Here is a 24,061-nt window from a genome sequence, read left to right on the forward strand (position 1 = left end):
GATAGTTGCTTTTATTGTCCCCATTTTACAGATGAGGAAACTGAGGCAAACAGGTTAAATGATTATCTAGGATCCATAGCTAGTATGTCTGCGGTGGAATTAGAACTCAGATCTTCCTGACTCCATATTCGGAGCATAAAGGGAATATTAGTAAAATCATAGGTAAGGAAATTGGGATATATTGCCTCTGTTCAGCTCTAATTCAACAATAAACATATGTAAGCCTATTGTGATAGTTTAAAGCTATAGATGTAGGGGCAGCTAGGTGGCTCAGTGGATAGAGCACAGCCCTGGAGTCAGGAAGACCTGAGTTCAAATCTGGCCTCAGGTACTTAACACTTCCTAGCTGTGTGATTTGGGCAACTCACTTAATGCCAATCATTTCCCTTTTTGAAAAAAAATAAAATCAAAAAAATCATTAAAGAAAAAGCTATGGATGGAGTTGGAGTGACAAGTCCTTAATTATAGTCATTACTGCCTGATTCTAGAGAATGGATCAGTACTTCATTCCTATCATCCAGATTTTCAGTTTCTGCTCATAGATTGTTTTTCAGAGAATGTTTGGGAAATGCCAAAAATTTTAAAAATTTTAATTAAATGAAATTTTATTGATATTTTTTGTTTTTGCTAAATTTACATTTCTAGAGTGCCTCTCTTCCCATTTCCCTCCCAGAGAGTCATCTCATGTTATAAAGAGCAAGAATGAAGTAGGGGGGAAGGGAGGTAGTTTAGCAAAACTAAAATTTTAAAAGAAAAAAATTTGATATTATATGCAATATTCCACACTCATGGCACAACATTTCTCCCGAAGAAGTAGAACAAAGTATTTTCTTATATCTCAAGAAGCATAAATATTATGGAAAATACTAATTATTTCATTACTAAATTTAGAAACCTTAACAGATTTGGAGATACACACATGTGTACGTGTCTATTTACATATACATATACCTATAAATAAATATCTATGGCCCCAAAGTCTTGGTGAAATGTTAAGCTCTTAAAGTTTGAAACAGCTCTGAGACTTTTAGTACTTCCTATGTGTATATAAACATAAAACTGCTGTTTCTTTAATCTAAATATTGTTTGTGGGTTGCAGCTTGGCACAGATGAGCTTCAGTTCATGAAGGAACCTAATGGGATTTGTTGTTCTTTTCACATTAATTTAATGTAGTCTAAAATTCTGAAATTGACATTGTTCTTTCTCATTGCTTTGGAGAATTTTCTTATTTGAAAGAGACACCAGATGTTCAATAACAATTTGTTATTTTACAAAGCGTTCATTTTCATTTTGCATTAAAAATATGATCTATGCTAAACAACTTAGCCTAGAAGCAAATTTATTTCCAATCACTGCCTTGTCAGAGTTCCCAGGTCCATAGAATCATAGATTTTTTTTAAACTGAAAGGGACTGTGAATTTAAGTAACTTGCTTGGAGTCACACTGCTAGTAATTTTCTGAGGTAGAATTTGAATCCAGAGCTTAATTACTTCCAAGTTAATTGTTCTCTCCACTATTCCACACTACTCAGTTATTTTATATTGTTTTATTGTTTTTAGATGCTGTATTTTGGGATATAAAATTACTAATTAAAAACTCTTAATTGTTATAAATATTCACTTTTTTTTAACCTGCTTCCTCTTTTCAATTTATTGTTGTTCAGTATCAAGGAAATCATAGGTATAGAATCTATCCTAAATGAGGACTCTGATTCTTCTAGAAACTATTTAGAATTTCCAAGATTTTGGATTGATTTGCCATTTCCTTCCCCAGAGGAAACAGTTAAGTGACTTGCCCAGGATCACATAGCTAATAAATATCTGAGGCCAAATTTGAATTTAGGGAGGTGAGAGTTCCCGACTCCAGGCCTACCTGCTAACTAGCTGCCTTCATTTTTCCGTTATTCATTTAATTTAATTTTGGAAAACATTGCATTTTGTTTTATAATGTAGAGGTTTTTGAATTCCCACCTTTTCATAATTCTTTTTTTAAAAAAGCAGTTAAAATTTCAGACCTTATTTAATTTCATTTAGGTTGTGAGCTAAAAGGGGTGTGATCTAATCCAGGATGGTATTTCTTATAGAATCAGAGCTGGCAGGGGTCTTTGAGGGCAGTCATCTCTAAGGACCAAATAAAACTGAGATCTGGCCATGGCCAGACATGAGGAGATTTGTCCATCATGAGAGGAAGGCAGCCAAAGAGTTCTAAGTGACTTTTTTATTTTTTCCCCCCATGAATTCTTATTATTTTAGGCAGGTTATGAGGAAATGGTTCAGCCATCTGTGAGAAAACTGAATTCAACAAAGGTATTTTTCTAGGGAAAATATGTAATTTCATTATTTTTTCCTAACCATAAGTAAATTTTTTTGTGTGTATGTATTCAGGTACTCCTTCCAGCAGCTGGTCTGTTACAATTACAGGATGTGAAAAGGACTTGCTGTGATTTTTTGGAATCCCAACTTCATCCAATCAACTGTTTAGGAATCCGGGCTTTTGCAGATATGCACGCGTGCACTGAGCTTCTGAACAAGGCGAACACCTATGCAGGCAAGTAGAACAACCAGATAAAGGGGGAGCCTAGAATTGTTGGCTTCTGATTAAGGTCTCAATATTGAATCAATCACAGTGTTTCTGGGCTCCAGTTTTTTTTTTTTTTTTCTTTTTTTTCATACAGTCTGGAAGAAGGATGTTCAAATATATGTGTGGTTTGCTGTTTAAAGTTTTAAATTTAAATTACTTTAAATTTAAAATTTAAGTTTAAAAATTTAATTTTTAAATTTTAAACTAATTAAAATTTAAATGAAATTCTGTGGATTAAATGATTCACATAAAGCAAAGTAAACAGGTAAGGATAGAGCCTTTACCTGTGATTTTTTTGGTCTAGGGAGCTCTTGGATGAGGAAACTCCCTCCACCATTGAAGGTTAGTATAGTTTAAAATTGTCTACTCAGGGTCAGATAGTATAAAGGTGGGATTTGAACCCAGATTTTATCACCTCCGAGGACAATTTTATATCCAGTTTGTCTTGCTGCCTATTATGTAAAGCACATAAATTAAAAAAACAAATTGATGTTTGCTGTTGTTATTCAGCCACTTCAGTCCTATCTGATTCTTCATGACCCATTTGGGGTTTTCTTGGGAAAGATACTAGAGTTTCCTTCTCCAAGTCATTTTACAGATTACTGAGGTAATTGGGATTAGGTGATTTGCCCAAGTCACCCAGGTAGGAAGTGTCCGAGACTGGAATGGGCCGCAATTCTTTTTGACTCCAGGCCTGACCTTTATCCAGTGCTCCACCTACCTGCCTTTAAATTGGTATTAAAAGTGTCTAAAGATTATCATATATTCTCACACCATAGTTATTTTCCACTTCAGATTTCCAAATGAATAAATGAGTGCTTGTGGCCTAAATGACTATTTAAAGAAAATGTTTACATAGGAAATAAAAATAAGAAAATATTTGATAAATTTTTTTACATTCTATTCTTGAATTTCTGGCTGCAGGAAAATGTGATTTCAGGCATACTATTATTGAGTCTTAAAACTCAAAACCATACAAGCTATTAGAAATAGGAGAGAAGTAGAAAAGCAGTATGTTACAGAATCACCCTTGTAGTGAGACTTTGGCTGAAGAGCCAAATATTTTTAAAAATTATAAAAATTGGTTTGTTGTTACAGTATACACTATTTGTTCCTAGTGTGAAATGTAAAGTGTTGTAATTCCCAGATAAATCATCTGCCAATTATCATGTGTCTATTATACATGATTTTTGTTGGAAAAAAGGTCACATTGTTTGTTGTTGGATTTTTTTTTCTTTCTTTCTTCTCTGCTTATCAAAATAATTTTCTGCTACAATGCCTGACTCAGACTGCTATTCATCTCCAGTGTGGTTTACAAACAGCACCATCTCCAATAAAAAGCTGGCAAATAGAAAAAGCCAACTAGATTCAAGGGCTGGCTGTTCTAGAGAACATCTAGTTTCTCTTAGTCCTACTTACATCATAACTATTTTTCTTTTCTTTATTTCTCTTCCTCAGGAATTAATTAGATTTCATTCTGTTGTATTTTCTCATATTTTTTTCCAACTCAGATTTATTGCAGTAAAAAAAAGATGAATAAATTTGCCACCAAAATTGGAATGCAATCAAAGCCCTCTTGATAGGTTTCTTTTTTCTGTTGTGAAGTTAAGACATGTAGAAATACTGATTTTTGCTGTAGTCTTAAGCAATATCTTTGTTTTTAAAAATTGAGCCTTCACTTTTTAATAGTCCGGATAGTAAATCAATTCTGTTATTGAAGTAGCATACTTGTTAGTATAGGTGACACAGTGGATAGAGTTTCAGACCTGCAATTCCAGTCTAGCTTCAGACATGTATTAGCTGCGTGACTCTAGGCAAGTCATTTAATTATTTTTGCCTAAATTTCCTCATTTGTAAAATGAGCTAGAGAAGGAAATGGCAAACTATTCCAATGTCTTTGCTGTGAAAATCTCAAATTGGGTCATAGAGAATCAGAAACAACTGAATAAACTATCAGATTCACAGATTAACTCATTTGACATTTGTGATCATCAGATCAGTAATATGAGTATTATTATTCCCATTTTAGAGATGTACAAAGGCTTATAAAAATTTGTGCCCACAAGTCAGAAGTTGAATATAACCCAAGTCTCTTTTGACCTAAATAAGTCTAACATTTTCCATTGCACCACAGTGCCAATAGTGATCACGAGAATTGCAAGTATATTCACCAGACATGCTGTGAAATGTTATTTCTTGTTGTCTTTGGATTCATGCATGATGAACTAACTCTTTGTTCTCATGTACAAGAAGTCTTGAGCTGATTTAGCTCAATTTTACCTGCAATTTTTAAAAATTGTCTTCTTATTTTATCTGTAGAGAAATGGTCACTGTGGATATAATTCAGTTCCTCAGCTATAAATGAAGGCATAAAAAAATCTTGCAAAGGGGGCAGCATAGATGGTGCAGTGGGTAGAGTGCCAGCCCTGAAGTCAGGAGGACCCGAGTTCAAAACCGATCTCAGACACTCAATAAAACTTGCAAAGCACCGGGAGAAACACTGGGAATATCAGTATGGAAAATCAGATTTGATTTCAAGGGCTGACATTTTAATGGGAGAAGACAGTACTTAGGGTTGACAGGTAGCAAGAGAGATGGGAGAGTGTCTTCCTGAATGTCATTTCCATTGATAAACACGGAGCCCTCTCTGTTGTTGGACCATTTGACAGACTTGGGGAGCAGGAGGTTTTGGGGGGGAGGGAGGGTGTTTACAAGCTGTAGCGACAGCACGCCTACTGAAGCAGTTGCTGTGCCATATTTCTTGGAGGACGTCCGAAGCAGGACTGGATGGTCTGGGGGATGTTGCCTCCCCCAGGGCTCGGGGGCACTCCTGTCTGTCGGTAGCATGTGATCGGCTTTTGCTGTTGATGATAGTTAAGTTGGATGCTTTCTCCGCTGATGTCCTCATCGGTGATGGCTGCTGGGTCTGGGCTGGAAGTCGGATGGTTCATGGAGTGCAACTGTTCCCCTGCACTTGGGTCTGGAGTCAAAAGATCTGACTTCCAAACTAGGCTCAGATGCTTAATAGGACAGGTCACATCATCTCTGCCTTTGTTTACTCAACTGTAAAATGGAGATAACAACATCACCTGAATTAGCATGATTTTACCTGCAATTTTTAAATCAATTGTGTGATCAAGTGACAATGTTGATGAAGTACTAATAAATTAATTTTAATTTAGATTAATAATTGATTAATTTATTCAATAAATTAACAAATTAAGCTTATACATGCTTATTCCTCCCTTTTTCTACATCCAAATCTGAGAGGAGTCAATTGGCCAGCTGGCCACCTGCTGCCTCCTGGATCTACCTGGGGGTATTTTGCTTTACCTGTGTGAGCTTGCCTTCCCTGTAGGTGGCGGTAGTATATCATTTTGTTGGCCATTACAGCTCTTACCTTTGAAACATGGGCAATTGGATTAATGTTGTCAGATGGTTGTAAAACTGCACTTCTTAACATGTCATGTCCCCTTTTCCATCAGTCCACCATTGTCCCTGCCGAAGCACGAAGGGGGTTGTTATGAACAGAGTTATGAACACTGTTTCATGGGTACCATGGGCCAAGAATTCATCCTTCAGTGGTGAATTTTATGTTGTTGAACTGATCTGTATTTATCTGAGCTGGAACTATGATGTCAGATGCAGTCTGATATCATAGCATATTAGAAGCTGAATGCGCTTATGGTTTCAAGAACCAAGGGAACCTTCCATGCTCTGATAAAGCTCTGCTGAATTGGTTATATCTCTTCCCTTATTCATGGTGATAATTAATACCCATCAGGTATGGAGGTACACCTCTAATCTAATTGGAGAGCCTGAGAAGAGTGGATTACTTGAGTTTCAGTCATCCAAAACCAATTAAATGTCAACACTAATTCCTTTACCAATATGGTGAGCCGCTGGGAGTCAGAAACAGGAGATCAAAATTCCTTTGCCGGTCAGTAGTAGGATTGGCTTATGAGTGAAGATCTTTATACTTTCAATTTTGGATAGGGAGACCCAGTCTCAAAAAAAAAAAACCCAAACAAACATGGATAATCAAGTCAGGAGTGGTCTAATTTCAAGATGCTAATATAATGACAAAGAAAAAAAATAAACTAGTAATCTGTTATAGAATCATATAGGATAATAAGATCCCCACTTTTTCCTTCTCCCTTTATTTCTTTTTTTATAATAACTTTTTATTGACAGAACCCATGCCAGGGTAATTTTTTACAATATTATCCCTTGCACACACTTCTGTTCCAATTTTTCCTCTCTCTCCCTCCACCCCCTCCCCTAGATGGCAGGCAGTCCTATATATGTTAAATATGTTGCAGTATATTCTAGATACAATATATGTGTGCAGAACTGAACAGTTCTCTTGCTGCACAGGTTCTCCTTTTATTTCTAATGAGCTTATTCTTGTTTATCCTTCTCCTCTTCAACCCTGTTTTCTTAAAGAATTGCTTAACTCCAAAGCCTGGCAGGCCTGAGAGGTAGTTTGCATTAGAACTTGTCAAATCAACTTTCTAATTGGGCAATGGAGGATCCAGTGGAGGAAGTGTCATGGGGAGTCCTCCCTGGCCTTTGGGCCAGTGCTCCCTTTTTTCCTTCCTCCCATATCTGGATGTTTCCACACCATCCTCAACTTTAATATACTACATATGTGAAAGTATATGCATATAACTGTCATATACTGTATTATATACTATATACTTTTCTATATTATAATAAAAAAGGATAGGCTATGTGCTTTTTTATATTACAGTAGAAAAAAGATCTGCTATATGCTTTTCTGTATTATAATAGAAAAAGGATTTGCTATATGCTTTTCTGTATTATAATAGAAAAAGGATCTGCTATATGCTTTTCTGTATTATAATAGAAAAAGGATATGCTATATATCCTTTTCTTCATTATAATAGAAAAGTATATGCTATATAATTTTATTTACTATATTATATACCATGTATTTTTCTGTACTATATATAAAGCGTGCACTTTATACTTTTTATGTACAATATTTTTTATTTTAGATATAAAACTTTTATCAAGTATTACTTCTGTTCTCTCACCGCTACACCTCAGCCTATGTTATCACTTCTGCCCAGTAATCTTCCCTTCTCTTTTGGGGGCCATCACCCTCATGATGTCATTGATCCTTTTTGAGAACGAAGGATGACCAACCTCCTATCTTCATCTACTGATAGCCGACTAAAAGCAACTAGGTAGCATGGTGGATAGAACCCTGAACCTGGAGTCTGAGTTCAAATCCAGCCTCAGACACTAGCTTTGGGACTCTGGACAATTTGACAGAAGGAAATAGCAAACTTCCTCAGTATTTTTGCCAGGAAAATACCAAATGGAGCCATGAAGAGTCAGTCACTTTTGAAATGATTAAATAGCAGCAGCACCATCAAGTCCTTCCCTTGATTACTTCAACAAGAAATGTTTTCTCCTCCTGATTTCTTACAGCATTTTGTCTCAGTTTTGGGGTATTGCCTTGAATGGTAATTTCTTTGTTTGTGTTACACCATCGCTCCTAATTCTTGGGGTCAGGATCCAGATTTATATGTTATTGTAACCTTAGCACTGTTTAGTACTTTCTTGTATTCAGCAGGTGCTTACTATATGTGGCATAATGCACCAAATCCTAAATTTCAAGTAAAACATTAATATTGAATCATATTTGGTTTTTATTTAGTAAATTGGGGCAGTTTATTTATTTTTCTTTTCTTTTTCTTTTAATAAACTTCGAAGTCTACTGATTCGTCATGTACCAGGGTTATACAAGCGTAAATCTAGAACTAAAATCCTATCACTCAGTCCAACATACTCATTTTATAAATAAGGAAATAAAGGTCCAGCCTTGCTTTAGGTCTCACAAGTAGCATAAATGGCAAAATTAGGATTCTAATCCAGTTTCTCTGACTCATGTGACCCTGAATTCAGACCTGAATCAAACCAAACAATGATTTTTTTATATGATTATTTGAAAGACACTTGATGCCAGATTTTTTTCAACCAATTGTTTACTCCATCCTTGGGGAGGGGGATGCTTGGAAGTATTTTCTTGGGCTCTTCAATCTTTATGTGTGTTTTCCCCTCTCTTCTGAAATTCAAAGCCAGCTCCTTTTTATATGGTGAAAGAATTTATCAAAATAATCACATTGTAGTTTTTTAAAGCTGCCCTCAAATGTATGAAAATGAGCTGAAGCAGTCTCTTTAACAGTGAGATTAAAATACAAGACAATATCATATGCATTTGAAAGTGTAGATGGTGTCTCTTTGTTTCTCTTTGTCTCATCTTTCTGTCTTTTTCCTCTCCTTCTCTTTTCTTTTTCTCCTTCTCTTCTCTCCTCTCCCTTCCATCCCCAACAATCCCTTTCTCTCTCTCTTTCTCTCCCTTTATCTCTCTCTCTCTCTCTCTCTAACTCCTGTTACTCTCTTTCTCTATCTTCCTCCCCCCCTTTTTTTTTTCTTTTTTCCATCCCCCACCCCCATCTGTTATCATGGCCATTTGCTGTCCCTAAAATATTCTTTTAATGGCACACAGACTAAATGAATGCATGTAATATACCAGCACTTTTGGGCTGAATTCATGCTGACCTTCTAAGTGACACCTGTTAGAAAAGCTGTCTATTTTTATACTCTTTTCCTCTTATCTCTTCCCACTCTAAATGTGCTGAACATTTTTCCAGCTGGGGAGAGTTATGAATTTTCAGGTCCAACCCTAAGGAGCATCTTCTATAGTCTGGCAAACCTGGGGCTGAGAAACTGACTCTCTCCACCCTATTTTAATCCACAAAATCTGTGATATACTGGGGTTTCCTTTAATTTCTTGATAAGAGTTTATTGGAAGTTGAGACTTTTCTTCACTGATTTGAAATAGCCAGGGAGATTCAGTGCTGTAGTTAGTGTAGAACAATTCTGATGTTCTCTGGGGAAGGATTACTTTGTAATTTTAGAATTTTTCCTCATTGGGCTGTCAGAAATATACCAAAAAGCTTCTATGATAATGGTTGGTCAGTCTTAGTGCTGAATGAGAGATGTTTCCCCATCTCTTATTCCCATAAGGATTTTCCTGATATAGAGTGTCACAATGGGTACATTACTGATTCAGAGTTAAGCTCCAAGCTCAGATACTTAATAGCTAGATAACCCTAGAAAAGTCTATTAATCTCTCTGAGCCTCAATTTCCCTATTTATAAATTAGGATAATACTTCTTGAGATTATTATGAAGATAAGGGAAATAAAATAGCTAAAGGGTAAGTCAATTATAGGCAGTTTGTTCAGAACTACCAAGTGTCAAACAAGATTTAAAAAAAAAATCTTTGCCCTTAGTGAGTTTACATCCTATAGTGAGAGTAAGTATAGTACATATATTTACAATATGTTGAAACCTTAAAGCATTTTATAAATAATAACCATTGTTATTATTACTTTTTTATATTACATTACATATAATAGACATATACATTATAATAATTACATTATTAAATAATGACTTCATGTGCAAATAATAGTTAAGTTTTAAGTTTTCTTATGCCTATATATATTTCTGCTGTTAAAATGTTTATCAGCTGTCATGATGGTGCACCTTTTGGGGGAGGATGAGGCTGGTGGATGCTTAAGCTTGAGAATTCTAAGCTACAGTGGTCTAAATTGATTAGAGGTCCATACTAAGTCTGATACCATTATGATGAACTCTTAGAAGGAGGAGGGCCACCATGCTGCCTACAGAGGAGAAAATTAACCATGTTGGAAATAGAGCTGGTTAAAGCTCCCATCCCCATCAGAGGGTTGAGCTGTCCTTTGTGAGACGGAGAGATCCTGTCTCATGATAAATAAAAAGTAAAATTTTTATTAAAATCTTTTTTGGGTGCCATTGTCTCCCTTCTTATTGACTATAACTAGTCATGTATATGTAATCACTAAACATGGATAAGCAAATAAAAAGAAGTTATTCAAAGGCCAGAAAAAAAATGAAAAACACAAGAATCCCAAGAAATAATAACTAGGCTGTCATGATTGTACATTTATACTGTCCCTTCTTTCCATGTTCAAGGTTATGGATACTTATGGAACTTCTGCTATATCCTTAATTCAATTTAACAAATATTTATCATGTACTGTGTATCAGGCACTGAGACTAGAGAGATGAAAAACAATAAATCCCTGTACTCAGAGAGCTTGTCTTTACCCAGATAAATAGAATCCAAGATAGAATATGTTAAGGAAAAGAAGGGATGCACCTAAAATACTTTTGGCCAGTCGGAATCCCAGTTGGATTCATCTGACTAAGTTCAAAACCAGCTATTAACTCACTTAATTGTGCCTCAGTTTCCTTTTATCTGTAAAATAAGCTAGAGAAGGAAAATGACAAAAGCAACAAATACTTTAATATTTTATATCAAGAACATTCTATTTAGCTTGAGTTGGCAACCCCCACCATGAACTTGAGGATGGTGAGACAGCCAGTGCAGTGACTCAGGATTTCTGCCATTTAGGTGCTACCATTCTGCTTTCTTTATATATTTCAGAACACCCCAAATGGGGCACAAAGAATTGGGCACAACTGAAAAATGACTGAACAGTTGAATTCAATTTAAGCTGTTGAACAAAGGAGTGACCCAATGTCACATGGGCATTGGAACTCAATTTTTGGTAGCTGTGTGAAAGATAATTTGGAAAGGCAAGAGACCAGTTAAGAGAGAAATTGGAAAGTACAGGCAAGAGCATTCTCAAACCTGTGCCTTGATATAGAAGGAGAGGAGGAAGTGAATCCTTTGTGACTAGTTTTTTTTTTTTTTTTCTTAGCACACCATTTTTTGTTAGTGTGGTATTTATTAATGGGAATAGAGAATCTTGCAGTGGATTTACAGAGGCAACTGTTAAATTGCATCTGCGTTATGTAAAACAACAGATGGGCTGACTCAACCCCTTAACTTTTCTTCCCACGAAGTTCTCATGAACCAGGTCTTTAGCAAACATTTTCAGTAACTCTCTGGCAAACTAAAAATTCAATGAAGGAGGATGTGAACTTTAGAACCAAGAAATATCAAGAATAACCTGATTAAAAAAAAAAATAAGGGACTTGCCACCAAGTCATGAAATTTGAACTTTATGTGTAATTAGGACTAAAATATTGTTAATTGTTTCATTCAGAAATGACTTTTTAATAGAATATGTCATTTATTTATTTTTTTGATATATTTAGAAGAAGCAGGTTTCTTTATGGTAAATGTCTTAGATTATATGACTAAAGTAAGTTTTTTTTTTTTGAGTAACTGATGTCAGTTACCATTTTAAAAATGCTGCAAGCTTTAATACCTTTGACATGTAACCTTTCATCATACCATTCTCTAAGAGTATAAGATGTAGGTGGCTTGAGGAGTTGTTGATCTGCAATGATGGAGGGAGTTTCAACACTTGGAACTCCTTTTTCCAATGAAATCATGGGTCCACATCCCTTCCCCCAACTTTCCCATTCATAAAATTAATTTAAAAGATCTCCATCGAGAGGTGCAGAGATAGGGTAGATTTTTGTTTTTTTAAATAATGATACTTATAACTTAGCTCAATTTTCATTATCATTCACCCTATGGTCTTGGTTTTAATTCCTTGCAATTCCCTTGTAGGGCAGGAATTAAAGGGGAATGATCTAATAGCATTTTGCAGCAAAACAAGGAGAGTAAATGCATTCTGAATTGTACACTTTGCCTCCACAGCTACAGAATCATTAAAATTAAACTGTTACTTAGATACAATAGTGTTTTTACATATATGGATACTATATATGTATATGTATATTTATAACAGCATGTTTATTTATGTTACCTTTTGTTTTTCATGAATTAATTTTTTTATACAGAAATAACATAGAAGAGAATGCTAGGGAGGCAGAATTTGGGAAAGTATGACAAGTGTACCAGGAAAGAGGAAGTACCTGGAGGAAAGCCAAAATCAAAATTCCATAACTGGATTTTAACTCATGGCAAAATTGCCTTTTTAGGGTGCATAGCAAACTTAAAAGAGGAACCTGGTGACAGTTTCCCTTTTAAAGGTTCTGACTTTTTTTTTTTTTTTTAGTATAAAGATTGATGTGCATTCAGTGGCAACATGAGCAAAGATGGTTGAATTAAAACCAAGAAGTCGTGGGTTCAAATTCTGCCAAGATACTTTCTAGCCTCATGACCCTAGACAAGTTACTTAACATGTCTCAGCCTCAGTTTCCCCCATATGTTAAATGGTGATTATAATACCTATTTCCCAGAGTTATGAGAATCAAGTGAGAATGAAGTATATTGCCATTCTTAAACATTTATGGTGGGTAGTAGTAGTATCATATGCTCTTGTTAGTTTTGAGTTGATGTATAATTTTTAGAATTGATATGTTTTCAAAAACACATATAGAAGAGTGTCTAAAAACTAACCATATAGTATTTATTATGGCATGTGAAACTTCATATCAGACCTGTTGGAAATTATTAGAGAAAAAAAAATCCTTTTTTTTTTTTCCAGATAGCTACATCAGTGAATACTCTTGAGTTTTGAATGAAGCACCTAAAAAAATAATTGCTGGCACTAGCATGGACCAGTTGGGAAATATTGGTGAAGCATTAAAATATCCCCAAATAATCCTGAAATGCTTACTCTGCTCACAACCATTTTGGGCCTGCTCACAATCATTTTGGGCAGGCCAGCATTGTTTTTAGGTCCTCAGAATATGCAATCTTTCTGTCTCTCTCCTGCCCTAAAAGACAATAAAGTTAAAATTAGTGTGGGCCAGTGAGATACAGTGTATTTTGATTTCTCCATTAAATATCTCATAGCTTTTTTTTCCTGAGGCAATTGGGATTAAGTGACTTGTCCAGGGTCACACAGCTAGGACATATTAAGTGTCTGAGGCTGGATTTGAACTCAGATCCTCCTGACTTCAGGTCCAATACTCTATCCACTGTGCCATCTAACTGCTCTTTTAAGCCCTAACTTTAGTCCTTGATGCAGTAAGCATCTGACATTTTCACAAGAGGCAAAACAGAAGTGATTTAAAGAATTTGTCAGTCATTCAAGTTAGTAAGCATTTATTAAGTACCAACTGTGTACCAGGCATTATTATAAGTGTAGGATATATGTATCCTATATTCTACATATAGGATAAAATGGGTCACTGTCTCAAAGAGCAGACACTAGAAATAAAAGAGAGTGGGAAAGGCTTCTGTAGAAGGTGGACTTTTAATTGAGACTTGAAAGAAGCCAGGGAAGCCAGGAGGTTATTCTGAGAAGGGAGATTATTTTATGCATGAAGGATAAGCAGTAAAAATACCTGGCATTAGGAGATGGATATCAGAGCCAGTTTTCTTGGTTTTTTTTTTCTTTTAAACTTTACCCTAAAACGCTACTGATAAAACTTAAGTGCAAGTTCCCCAAACATCGTGTTTCATAATATCTTGCATAAGGAGAATGTTATTCTTCCATTTAGTCATTACTCATGCTACACAGACCATGTGTGATCTTAAGCTATTTGAAACCTGTGATAATTAAATGTTAGTGTTAATAAGTTGTTTTTTTCAACTCCCAAACAGAACAGCATTTTTCGGATGTGGTACTCAGTGAGGAATTCCTCAATCTGGGCATCGAACAAGTATGCAGTTTAATATCCAGTGACAAGCTTACAATTTCCTCAGAAGAGAAGGTAAGTCTTAAAAACTTACCTATCAGTTAAAAAAACCGATCCCTCCATCTCTACCCTTCATTCCTCCTTCTGTCATCTTTACCCATTTTGTTAATGTCTGTCTGTAAATGTCTGTTCGTTAATCTATCTAATAAATGTTCTTTACCTTATATAGATAGTGAGAAGGATATAGGCATTTCCCTGAAAGCTAAGAAAACCAGCTGCTCTACTGCTGACTCACTGTACCAATTATTGCATATTTGTGAATTTCTCAGAAGAATTGTTTCCTCTGACATTTTCCTATAGTTATCAAATGAGCTTTGAGAGCGTAGGTGCTCTCAAAAGAGAGTTAAGTTTAACTCAAAAGAGTAAAAGATTGTTCCTTTCTACAGTTTGTCCAAGGATATCTGTCCATTAGAATTATGAGCTAAAAAACCATTTCTGACATGAAGGAAATCTTAATCACCTGGAATCATAGAGGAGTTCCAGATACTGCTCCTTTCCAATCTGACGCTGACTCCAAACTCTCTCCCAGCATAGCTCCCTTTCTTTTTCTTTCTTTTTTTTTTCTTAAAAATTTATTTATTTATTTTGTAGCTTTTTATTTACAAGTTATATGCATGGGTAATTTTACAGCATTGACAATTGCCAAACCTTTTGTTCCAATTTTTCCCCTCCTTCCCCCCATCCCCTCTCCCCAATGACGGGGTTGACCAATACATGTTAAATATGTTAAAGTATAAATTAGATACAAGATAAGTATACATGTCCTAATAGATATTTTGCTGTACAAAAAGAATAAAGCTTCACAATTAGCTTGTGAAGAAATCAAAAATGCAAGTGGACAGAAATAGAGGGATTGGGAATTCTACATAGTGGTTCTTAGTCTTCTCCCAGAGTTCTTTCACTGGGTGTAGCTGGTTCAATTCATTACTGCTCTATTAGAGCTGATTTGGTTCATCTCATTGCTGGAGATGGCCATGTCCATCAGAATTGATCATCATATAGTATTGTTGTTGAAGTATATCATGATCTCCTGGTCCTGCATAGCTCCCTTTCTCGAGAATGGTTCATTTTCATTCTAGAGAGACAAAGGGTAGAAAGAATTCAAGACTTTGGGTTTATTAGATGCAGAGTCAGGAAGACCAAATTCAAATCCAGCCTCCAAAGATTACTAGCTGTGTGACTCTGGGCAAGTCACTTAATTGCTGTCTGCCTCAGGTTCCTCTTCTATGAAATGAGGATAATAATATCACTTAGCTCCTAGGATTATGAGGATTAAATGAAGTAATTTTTGAAAAGTGCTTTGCAAAATGTAAAACTCTACATACATACTAATTGTTGTTGGTGTTATTAATTGGAGAGATCTGGTTCCAAATTCCACATCTGATGCTTTCTTTGATCATGAGTAAGCGTTAGTCTTGGTTTCATCATCTGTAAAAAGAATGATGATACAAGAGGTACCAACTTCATTGGATTATTAGGAAGATCCAGTGAGAAACTCCACATACAACAACTTTGCAAACCTTTACAAATGGTTATAAGTTATTTCCTTCTATCTCTTACCACTCCAAATCCTTGTTCTCATCACAATTCAGCTTTCCATTATCTTTCCCAGAGCAAAGTACGCTCTCTTCAGCACTTCCTCTGATTCTTTATTTATAATTTTTACTTCTTTTCCCTGCTCCCTCCTCATATTCTTTCCATTAAGAATTATCCCTGTTAAGCCAACCCCATTTATGTGTCAGTTCAGCTCTGCTCACTCTTTTTACCATGCCTCTTGAAATTTCCATTTTATAACGAATGAACTCCCTTTCATCCTGGACCTCTCATCCTCTTTCCTTTGGTCTCTCAGTAACTTTATCGGCTCCTGTGGGTTTAATTATCAACTTTCTGCAGAGGACTTCCCAATCTACATAGCCAGTCTCTTTCTCTCCCTGGAGCTTTAGTCTCACATCAGAAATTGCCCATTGGGCATTTCAAACTGGATCTTCTGGAGACATCTTTAATTCCACTTGTCTAAAACTGAACTCGTTATCTTTCCCCAAAACCTTCTTCTTGTCCTTACTTCTCTGTTTCTGTCAAAGACACTACCATCCTTCTAGTCTCTCTGCTTCACAACCATGACTTTATCCTGGATCCTTTTTTATTCTCTGTACTATTTATTCTCTATATCTAGTCAGTTTCCATATCTTGTAATTTCCCCCTTCACAGTAGCTCTTGAATCTGACTCTTTCAGTTTAATTAAATAGCCTCATCCAGTTACATTTTCTGTCAAAGACACTACCATCCTTCTAGTTTCTCTGGTTCACAACCATGGCTTTATCCTGGACCCTTTTTTTTAAAATCTCCATGCCATTCTCCATATCTAGTGAGTTTCTGTATCTTGGAATTTCCTCCTTCACAGCAGTTCTTGAATCTGACTCTTTCAGCTTAATTAAATAACCTCCTTTAGTTAAGAAATTTTCTGTCAAAGACACTATTACCCTTCTAGTTTCTCTGGTTCACAACCATGGTTTTATCCTGGACCCTTTTTAAAATTTCCATACCATTCTCCATACCTAGTCAGTTTCCATATCTTGTAATTTCCCCCTTCACAGTAGCTCTTGAATCTGACTTTTTCTCTCAGCTTAATTAAATAGCCTCACTTAGATGATAACAACTTCTTAGTTGGTTGTCCTGCCTGTGTTTTCCCTACTTTAGTCCATCCAAAATAACCTTTGCCAAATTGATTCACCTTAAGTGCAGACCTGTGTGATTCCACTCTTTGACCAACTTTAATGTCCCCTATTCCATCTGTTGCTAAATATAATCTCTCAGCCTTGTATGTCCCCAACCTATCTTTCCAACTCCATTGGTTTTTATTCCCCTTCTTAGACTCTACCAGCCAGCCAAACTTGCCTCCTTCTCTGTTCCTCACCCACACTGCTCCATCTCCTTAGTCCATGCCTTTGTCCCAGCTGTCCCACAAAGCTGTAGGGCACTCCCTCTTCCCTCTGCTTCCCAGAGTCTCGCAGTGTAAGATGCAACTCAGGCACCATCTGCTGCACAAAGCATTTAATTGCTATTTCCTTCCCTCCCAAAACTACCTTGTATTTAACTTTTTTGTATTTATCCAATTTTCATTTGTGCTGTATATATTTTATATGCACTTGTTATCTCCCCCTACTTTTCATCCTTAGAATGTAAACTTGTAGGTAAAGATGGTTTCTTTCTTGGAATTTGTATCCAGTGCCTAGCATAATGTGTGGCACCTAATAGTCAAGTAAGAAACACTTCTTGTTTGATTGATTTCCTGTCATTTTCAGTCATTTTCAGTCACACTGTTGTAAAGGGATGAAATGGGATACAACTAAAGAAATACAATAAAAATCTTTCACCCCCTCTTTGATTGGTTTTAATAAAGTGTAAGAATGATGAGAGAAAACCATCAGAAAGCTCTGCATTAAAAGAAATAAAACATTTGCTCATTATTTATTAAACTAGCATTTGTTGATCACACACAATGCCAAATACTGTTTGAGATACAAAATTATATACAGCAAACTGCCTGCGCTAAAGTGGTTTATAGTCTATTAGAGAATATTTACACAAATATTTATAGTACAGGATTATTTTGGATGGGTGGTATTGGAGTGATAGCCACCCAGTGCTTATAAGAGTGCCTCTTTGATGGAAAAAGTAACATTTGAACTTCACTGTGAAGAACTGGAAGATTTCTGACGCAAAAACTGAGCTTGGAGAGGTGGAGAGGCATGAGGCAGAGAGAGAAAAACCCAAGAAAATGCAGTTGGTTAACTACAAAGGACATATGAAGGAAGATGCTATCTGCATCTGGAGAAAGAACTGATAAATGGAAGGAAGTATATCTAGAATGATTTTACAAAATACACATATTTATATCTACTGGTAGCTATCTCTGGAGTAGGGAGTGGAGAGGAGAAAGAAAAAAGTTTACATAATAACTCTATATATTTAAAAAGAATAACAACTTGTAGTTTCCTGTACAATCCTTTTTATTTTATTATGAAAATGTTTTATTCCATAAATTAAAAATAAAATAAATAAATGTAACTATTTAAGAATTGGTTTATGTTATTCAAAATATAAAGTTCATATTGCATATTGATGAGTGATTAAGATAAAAAGGTTATTCTGGGCTCAGTTATGGTAAAAGGGGTGCTTCACTTTTGGACTACTGAATTCAAAGTTTATTCTTTGAGAAGTAGGGATGGTATTGAGAAATGGCATGCATAAGCATGAATTAGGTTGATACAGACGTGAAATGTGGATTGCAATAGAGCCTCTAGGCAGGGAGAACAATTAGAAACTAGTGCAGTAGTCTGGCAGGTAACAGAAGGCATTTAGTGCCAAAAGTTGGAAAAGAATGGACATAGTGCAAGGTGACTTTCAGAAGAGCAGAACTTGAAATGCCAATCAATTGAGGATTAGCTGAACAAATTTTGTCATATGAAAGTAATGAAATATTATTGTTCTGTAAGAAATGATGAACAGGCAGATTTCAGAAAAGCCTGGAAGAACTTACAGAAACTGATGCTGAGTGAGAGTAACAAGAACATGTTGTGTGTTGATCAACTGTGAGTTAGCTCTTCTCAGCATACAGTGGTCTTTAGACAATGCAAAAGACTCATGATAGGTTAAAAAAAACCATTCATATCCAAAAAAAGAACTGATGGAGTCTGAAAGCAAATTGAAGGATACTATTTTCACTTTGGGGGATTTTTTGGTGGCTTTTCCCTTTTATCCTGCTTCTTTTACAACTTGACTAATATGGAAATATGTTTACATGATTGCACATGTATATAATCTATCTCAGATTGCCTGCCATTTTGGGAAGAAGAGATGGAAGAAAAGGGGGGAAAAGTGAAACTCAAAATCATATAATGAATATTGAAAACTATTTACATGTAATTGGAAAAAAATACTATTTTCCATAAATAAATAGACAAACATGAACCAAACAAAAGAACAGATCTTGGAAAATCAGTTAACTTCCCTCAGCATCCATTGCTTCATCTGTGAAATGAGGTGTTTGGATTCAATGGCCTCTGATGACTATCCCAATTCTTTGCTTCCATAATCTGCTTAGAAACAAGAACAAAGGCTAGGGGAGCACAGGAGATGATTGAGGGAGACAGAATCTCAGGCAGTGTAGATGTTGAGGGGGTGGGGATGTGAGAAGAAAGAAGAGATTGTGAAGGAGTTAGGAAAAGTGGTACTGGCAGCACCCACAGAGCCAGCAGAGTAGCACAGACCAGCATCTCGGAAACTAAGTGGGATGGGGGATGAGGAGAGTGGTGAGAAGAGTGTGCAAGGAGCAAATGGTACTTGATGGTGTGTAATGCTGCAGATTTCAAGGAAGATGAGGAGACCATAAGGCCCTTGAGTCTATTATCGAGGAGGGTCTGCATCATCTTTTGCAAGAATAATCCCAAAAGTCATAGAATAAAAGCCAGAAGTTATTTTTATTGTTCATTCATGTTGACTCTTTGCGACCCTATTTGGGATTTTCTTGGCAAAGATAGTGGAATGGTTTGCCAGATAGCCAGGGATTAAAGAGTGAGGGCAGCTAGATGGCACAATGAGTAGAATGCCAGCCAGGAGTTAGCAAGACTCCTATTGATGAGTTTAAAATCTAATCTCAATCACTTACTTTGTGACTCTGGACAAGGAATTTTTTACCCTGTTTGTCTCAGCTTCCAAAGGAAATGGCAAACCATCCTAGTATCTTTGCCAAGAAAATCCCATATGGGGGTCACAATGAGTTGGATATAACTGTAAAATGACTGAACAACAAAAAAAGAATAAGGAGTGCTAAAGGAGGAGAGTCAGTGCATCTAAACTATTTCAAATAAAGATTTACTATAGGAAGAAAAGAAAAGGAATAGATGCTTTTAAAAAGGTTTTATTTTGCTTTTTAAAAGTAATAGAAGTGTTTTGACCACCAGATGTATGGGGAAAAAAAAACAGGTTTTTTTTGTTTAAATGGATCATTGATCCAATCATGGATTGCAAAGCACCTGGACTAGAGGCCATCTTGCCTAACATCTTCATTTTACAAATGTGGGAAGCAAAACTTGTTTCACTGGATGATTTGCCCAAAGTCTTAACAGCCAGGATTCAAAACCAGATCATAGATTAAGAGAAGGGACCTTAGAGGCTATTTTGTCCAACCCAACCCTGTGTTTTCAAAAATGAGAAAACTGAGTCACAGAGAAGAAAAGTGATTTGTTCAGGGTGACACAGTTAGGAGCTGAAACAGAGGTGGGATTTGAACTCGTGTTTTCCGGAATATAAATCTTGTGCTCTTTCCACAGCATCATGTAGATGCTAAGTCACTGAGGGAAGTGAGATTGCTTTCTGGGCAGTAGCTAATAAGGTACAAGAGAGTCAGAGATGCATGGACATCATTCTTGAATTTGCAAAAAATCTTCAGTTCTTCTCTTTTTCCTGGGAAAGCAAATCCTGAGAAGATGGTTCATTTTCTCTGTACAAGTTAATTGTACATCAAAGTTTCTTTGAGTGGGAACTATACCTATTGAGCACCAGATCGTTTCAAATAATGTTAACATTTATTAAGTGGGGGAAGGAGGTGATTCAAAATCTTTTCCCTCAGAGAGGTTCGTACAAGTATCATATAGGCTGTTTATAAGTGGAACAGTGATCTGTTAAATTGGATAGAGGGCTGGATCTCAAATCAAGGAGACCTGGATTCAAATCTTGCTTCAAATACTTCCTAGCTGTGGACACTGGTCAGTCATGTAACATCACTACATGTGTAGTGGGCAGAGCACTCCTCTTGGAATCGGGAAGACCCAAGTTCAAATGCTGCCTCAGACTCCCACTAGTTATGTGACTCTGGACAAAACACTTCACCTTTCTTTGCCTCGGTTTTCTTATCTATAAAATGATTGAACTGAACTCAGTGACTTCTAGGATCCTGCCTGGCAGTAAGTCTAGTATCCAACAATGTTAGATGCTACTAATTGGTAGTGGGTATTACTTAATGTTCCTCACTCCCATGTCCTATCTCCATGCTTTTGCATTGCTGGCTCTCATATCTGGAATAATATTCCCTTATTAGGGATGCCCTCCAGGCCCCATCTTCTCCAATTGCTCATGCCCCATTTCCCAGACTATCTTGTATTTAACTGATCTTTGTGTGATTTCACATACACACATATATGTATATACACTTATTAACTTTGCTTATATGTTTTACAGAAACAGTTATCTATCTTCTACCTATCTACCTACTTATCTATCCATCCATCTATCCATCTATCTACTTTTCCATTCATCTTTCTCTTTATCTGCCTATCCATCCACCCAGCTATATGTCTACCTATCCATTCATGCATCTATCCCTATTTATTCCTATCCATTCATCAGTTTATTTATCTATCCATCCATCCATCCACCCATCTATATGTCTACTGATCCATCCATGCAACTATCCCTATCTATCCATCAGTCTATTTTACCTATCCCTCTGTCTATCCATCCATCCATCTACTTACCTATCCATCTATCTGTATGTCTATTTATGCATCCACACATCTATCCCTATCCCTATCAATCCATCAGTCTACTTACCTACCCATTCATCTGTCTATCCATTCATCTTTCCATCTCTCTACCTATCCATCCATCCATCTGATTGTCTACCTATCCATTCATGCATGTATCCCTATCCATCAGTCTATTTACTTACCCATCCATTATCCATCTACCTACCTATCCATTTCTCTGTATTTCTATGTCTCTCTCTCTGTCTTTCTGTGTCTCTGTCTCTGTCTCTCTTTTTCTCTCTCTCTCTCTAACACATGTGTGTCTTCCATCAAAATGTAAGTGCAAGTAGTGATTGTTTCATTCTGTGTACTTGTATCCCCAATGCCTATCACAGAGCTTGGATACAAGCTGATTGATTGATTGATTGATTGATTAACAGATGGGGACTGAACCTGTGGTTTCACTGGTGTAAGAAACTCTCAGGCTGGCTATGAGGTTAAGAGACTTGCCATGATCACACAGTCAGTATGAGCAGGACATGTAGGACTTAAATCCATGTTTCCTGGCTCTGGACTCAGCTCTCTAGCTGCAGTACTTTTGCTTAATACTGGTAAAAATAAAGAATTCATCTTGTTCTGCAGGATAATTTTAATCTCCAGCAAAACATATTAGTTGTGTGACACTGGGCAAGCCACTTTATTCAAGTGTGGGCATGGGCCTCCACAGCCATTTGCCTATGATTCAGACCCATGGTCTTTTCTAGTTTTTAGAAATGCTTGTATGGTGGACAACACATTGCAGGGTGTAGACTTCAGGGAGAAGATGAAAGTAGTTCATTATAACAGTCTGGGAATGTTATTTTTCCATATTACTTTGGGAACTTGATTATTCTTTTATCAAAAGAAGCTAAAATTTAGATTAGATAAGCTGAACCAAACTCAGCCTGTAAAAGATGATTTGAAATGAAATAAATCATACTACAGTGAGTCATCATTGGTACTCCCTGAGTCTGGGAAGATTAGATCATGTTCTTGGTAAAATTCTGCCTTCATTTCTACTGTGCAAAATAATGAGGAAATATGAGTTTTGGACTACATTCAAGATCTGAATTTGGTGGGTATCATTTAATGGGGTAAACTCTTTCTGTATGAAACAGTCTGGATTATTTTACTCCAGGCAATGTTGCATAGTGGACATTGTTTCCTGGTCTTGATGCTAGGAAGATCTGAGTTCAGGTCCTTCCTCAGACACATTTGGACAATTCAGTTAACCTTTAAGCATCCTAGATGGTTCTCTGAGACTATATATTATAGAAAAGGTGTTTACCTCATCAATCAGCACTCAGTTGTAAAGTAGAAAAAGGTCGGGTTTAAAGGACTTTAAATACCAAAGTATTGATTTTATTTTTGACCCTGGAGATAATAGGGAGTCATTGTGGTTTATTGAGTTAAGGTATAATATAGTCAGGCCTCCACATAAAGAAAATCACTTTGGAAGGGCAAATTTTTTCTTCCTGGAGTTCTTTTTACCAGTGAAATTACAGGTCCTGTGATTTCCCACTTGTAGTAAATAGACTAGTTATTTTATCTGGTAATCATGATTGGATTTTTCCTTTCCCCTCTGTTTTTTGAAAGGTATTTGAAGCAGTAATTGCTTGGGTAAACCATGACAAAGATGTAAGACAAGAGCTGATGGCTCGACTGATGGAGCATGTGCGGCTACCTTTGCTTCCCCGGGAATATTTAGTTCAGGTAAGAAAGCCCAAATGCAGAACAGAGAGCTCATAATTTTGGCTCCCAGGCCCAAAGGGCAATGTAGTACAAGATGCTCCATAAATGTATAATAAAGGCTGAACAGGCAGTACCATTTGTATCCGCTACAGTCATGGAAGTCTGAGCTTACTTTAATCATCATATGGATCCATCCATAGGCCCAAAGGCTGGGCTCCATCCTCAGTTCCCTATTTGCACTGGACAGTTCTGGTTTGGATAGTTGTATTTCCTGTGAAAGAATCGCTGTGTGTTATTGGTGTGTTCTTGTTTTATTTGCTTTTTTAACAAGCTCTTGATTTTAATTATGGAAATGGAACTCTTCAAAGGGATGTCTGTCCCTTAAAATGAAGAAATAAATTGAGGCCAGTGTTAATTAAAATTCCCATGAAATGTAATTATTTATAACTGTCATATGTATAATTATATCAGTAATTTCTAGCTGAGGAAATATAATTTACTTTGAATAAAGAAGAATAAATTCAACTTTAATTACATCCTACAAAATTGAAAAC

The 24,061-nt window shown here is 36.2% G+C and overlaps 1 protein-coding gene across 3 annotated transcripts in view; it reads left to right on the forward strand.

Annotated features, from left to right (window-relative positions):
* The window catches only part of KLHL2 (kelch like family member 2), a 128,970-nt gene that overhangs the window by 75,134 nt on the left and 29,775 nt on the right, over positions 1-24,061 (forward strand). For all 3 annotated transcript variants that reach the window (XM_051963770.1, XM_051963772.1, XM_051963771.1), the window contains exons 5-7: positions 2,386-2,548; positions 14,156-14,265; positions 23,412-23,528. In XM_051963770.1, coding sequence (XP_051819730.1) covers positions 2,386-2,548; positions 14,156-14,265; positions 23,412-23,528 — 390 coding nt within the window. The remainder of the gene's footprint in view (positions 1-2,385; positions 2,549-14,155; positions 14,266-23,411; positions 23,529-24,061) is intronic.

The sequence above is a fragment of the Antechinus flavipes genome, chromosome 6 (assembly GCF_016432865.1).
Source record: "Antechinus flavipes isolate AdamAnt ecotype Samford, QLD, Australia chromosome 6, AdamAnt_v2, whole genome shotgun sequence".
Taxonomy (NCBI): domain Eukaryota; kingdom Metazoa; phylum Chordata; class Mammalia; order Dasyuromorphia; family Dasyuridae; genus Antechinus; species Antechinus flavipes.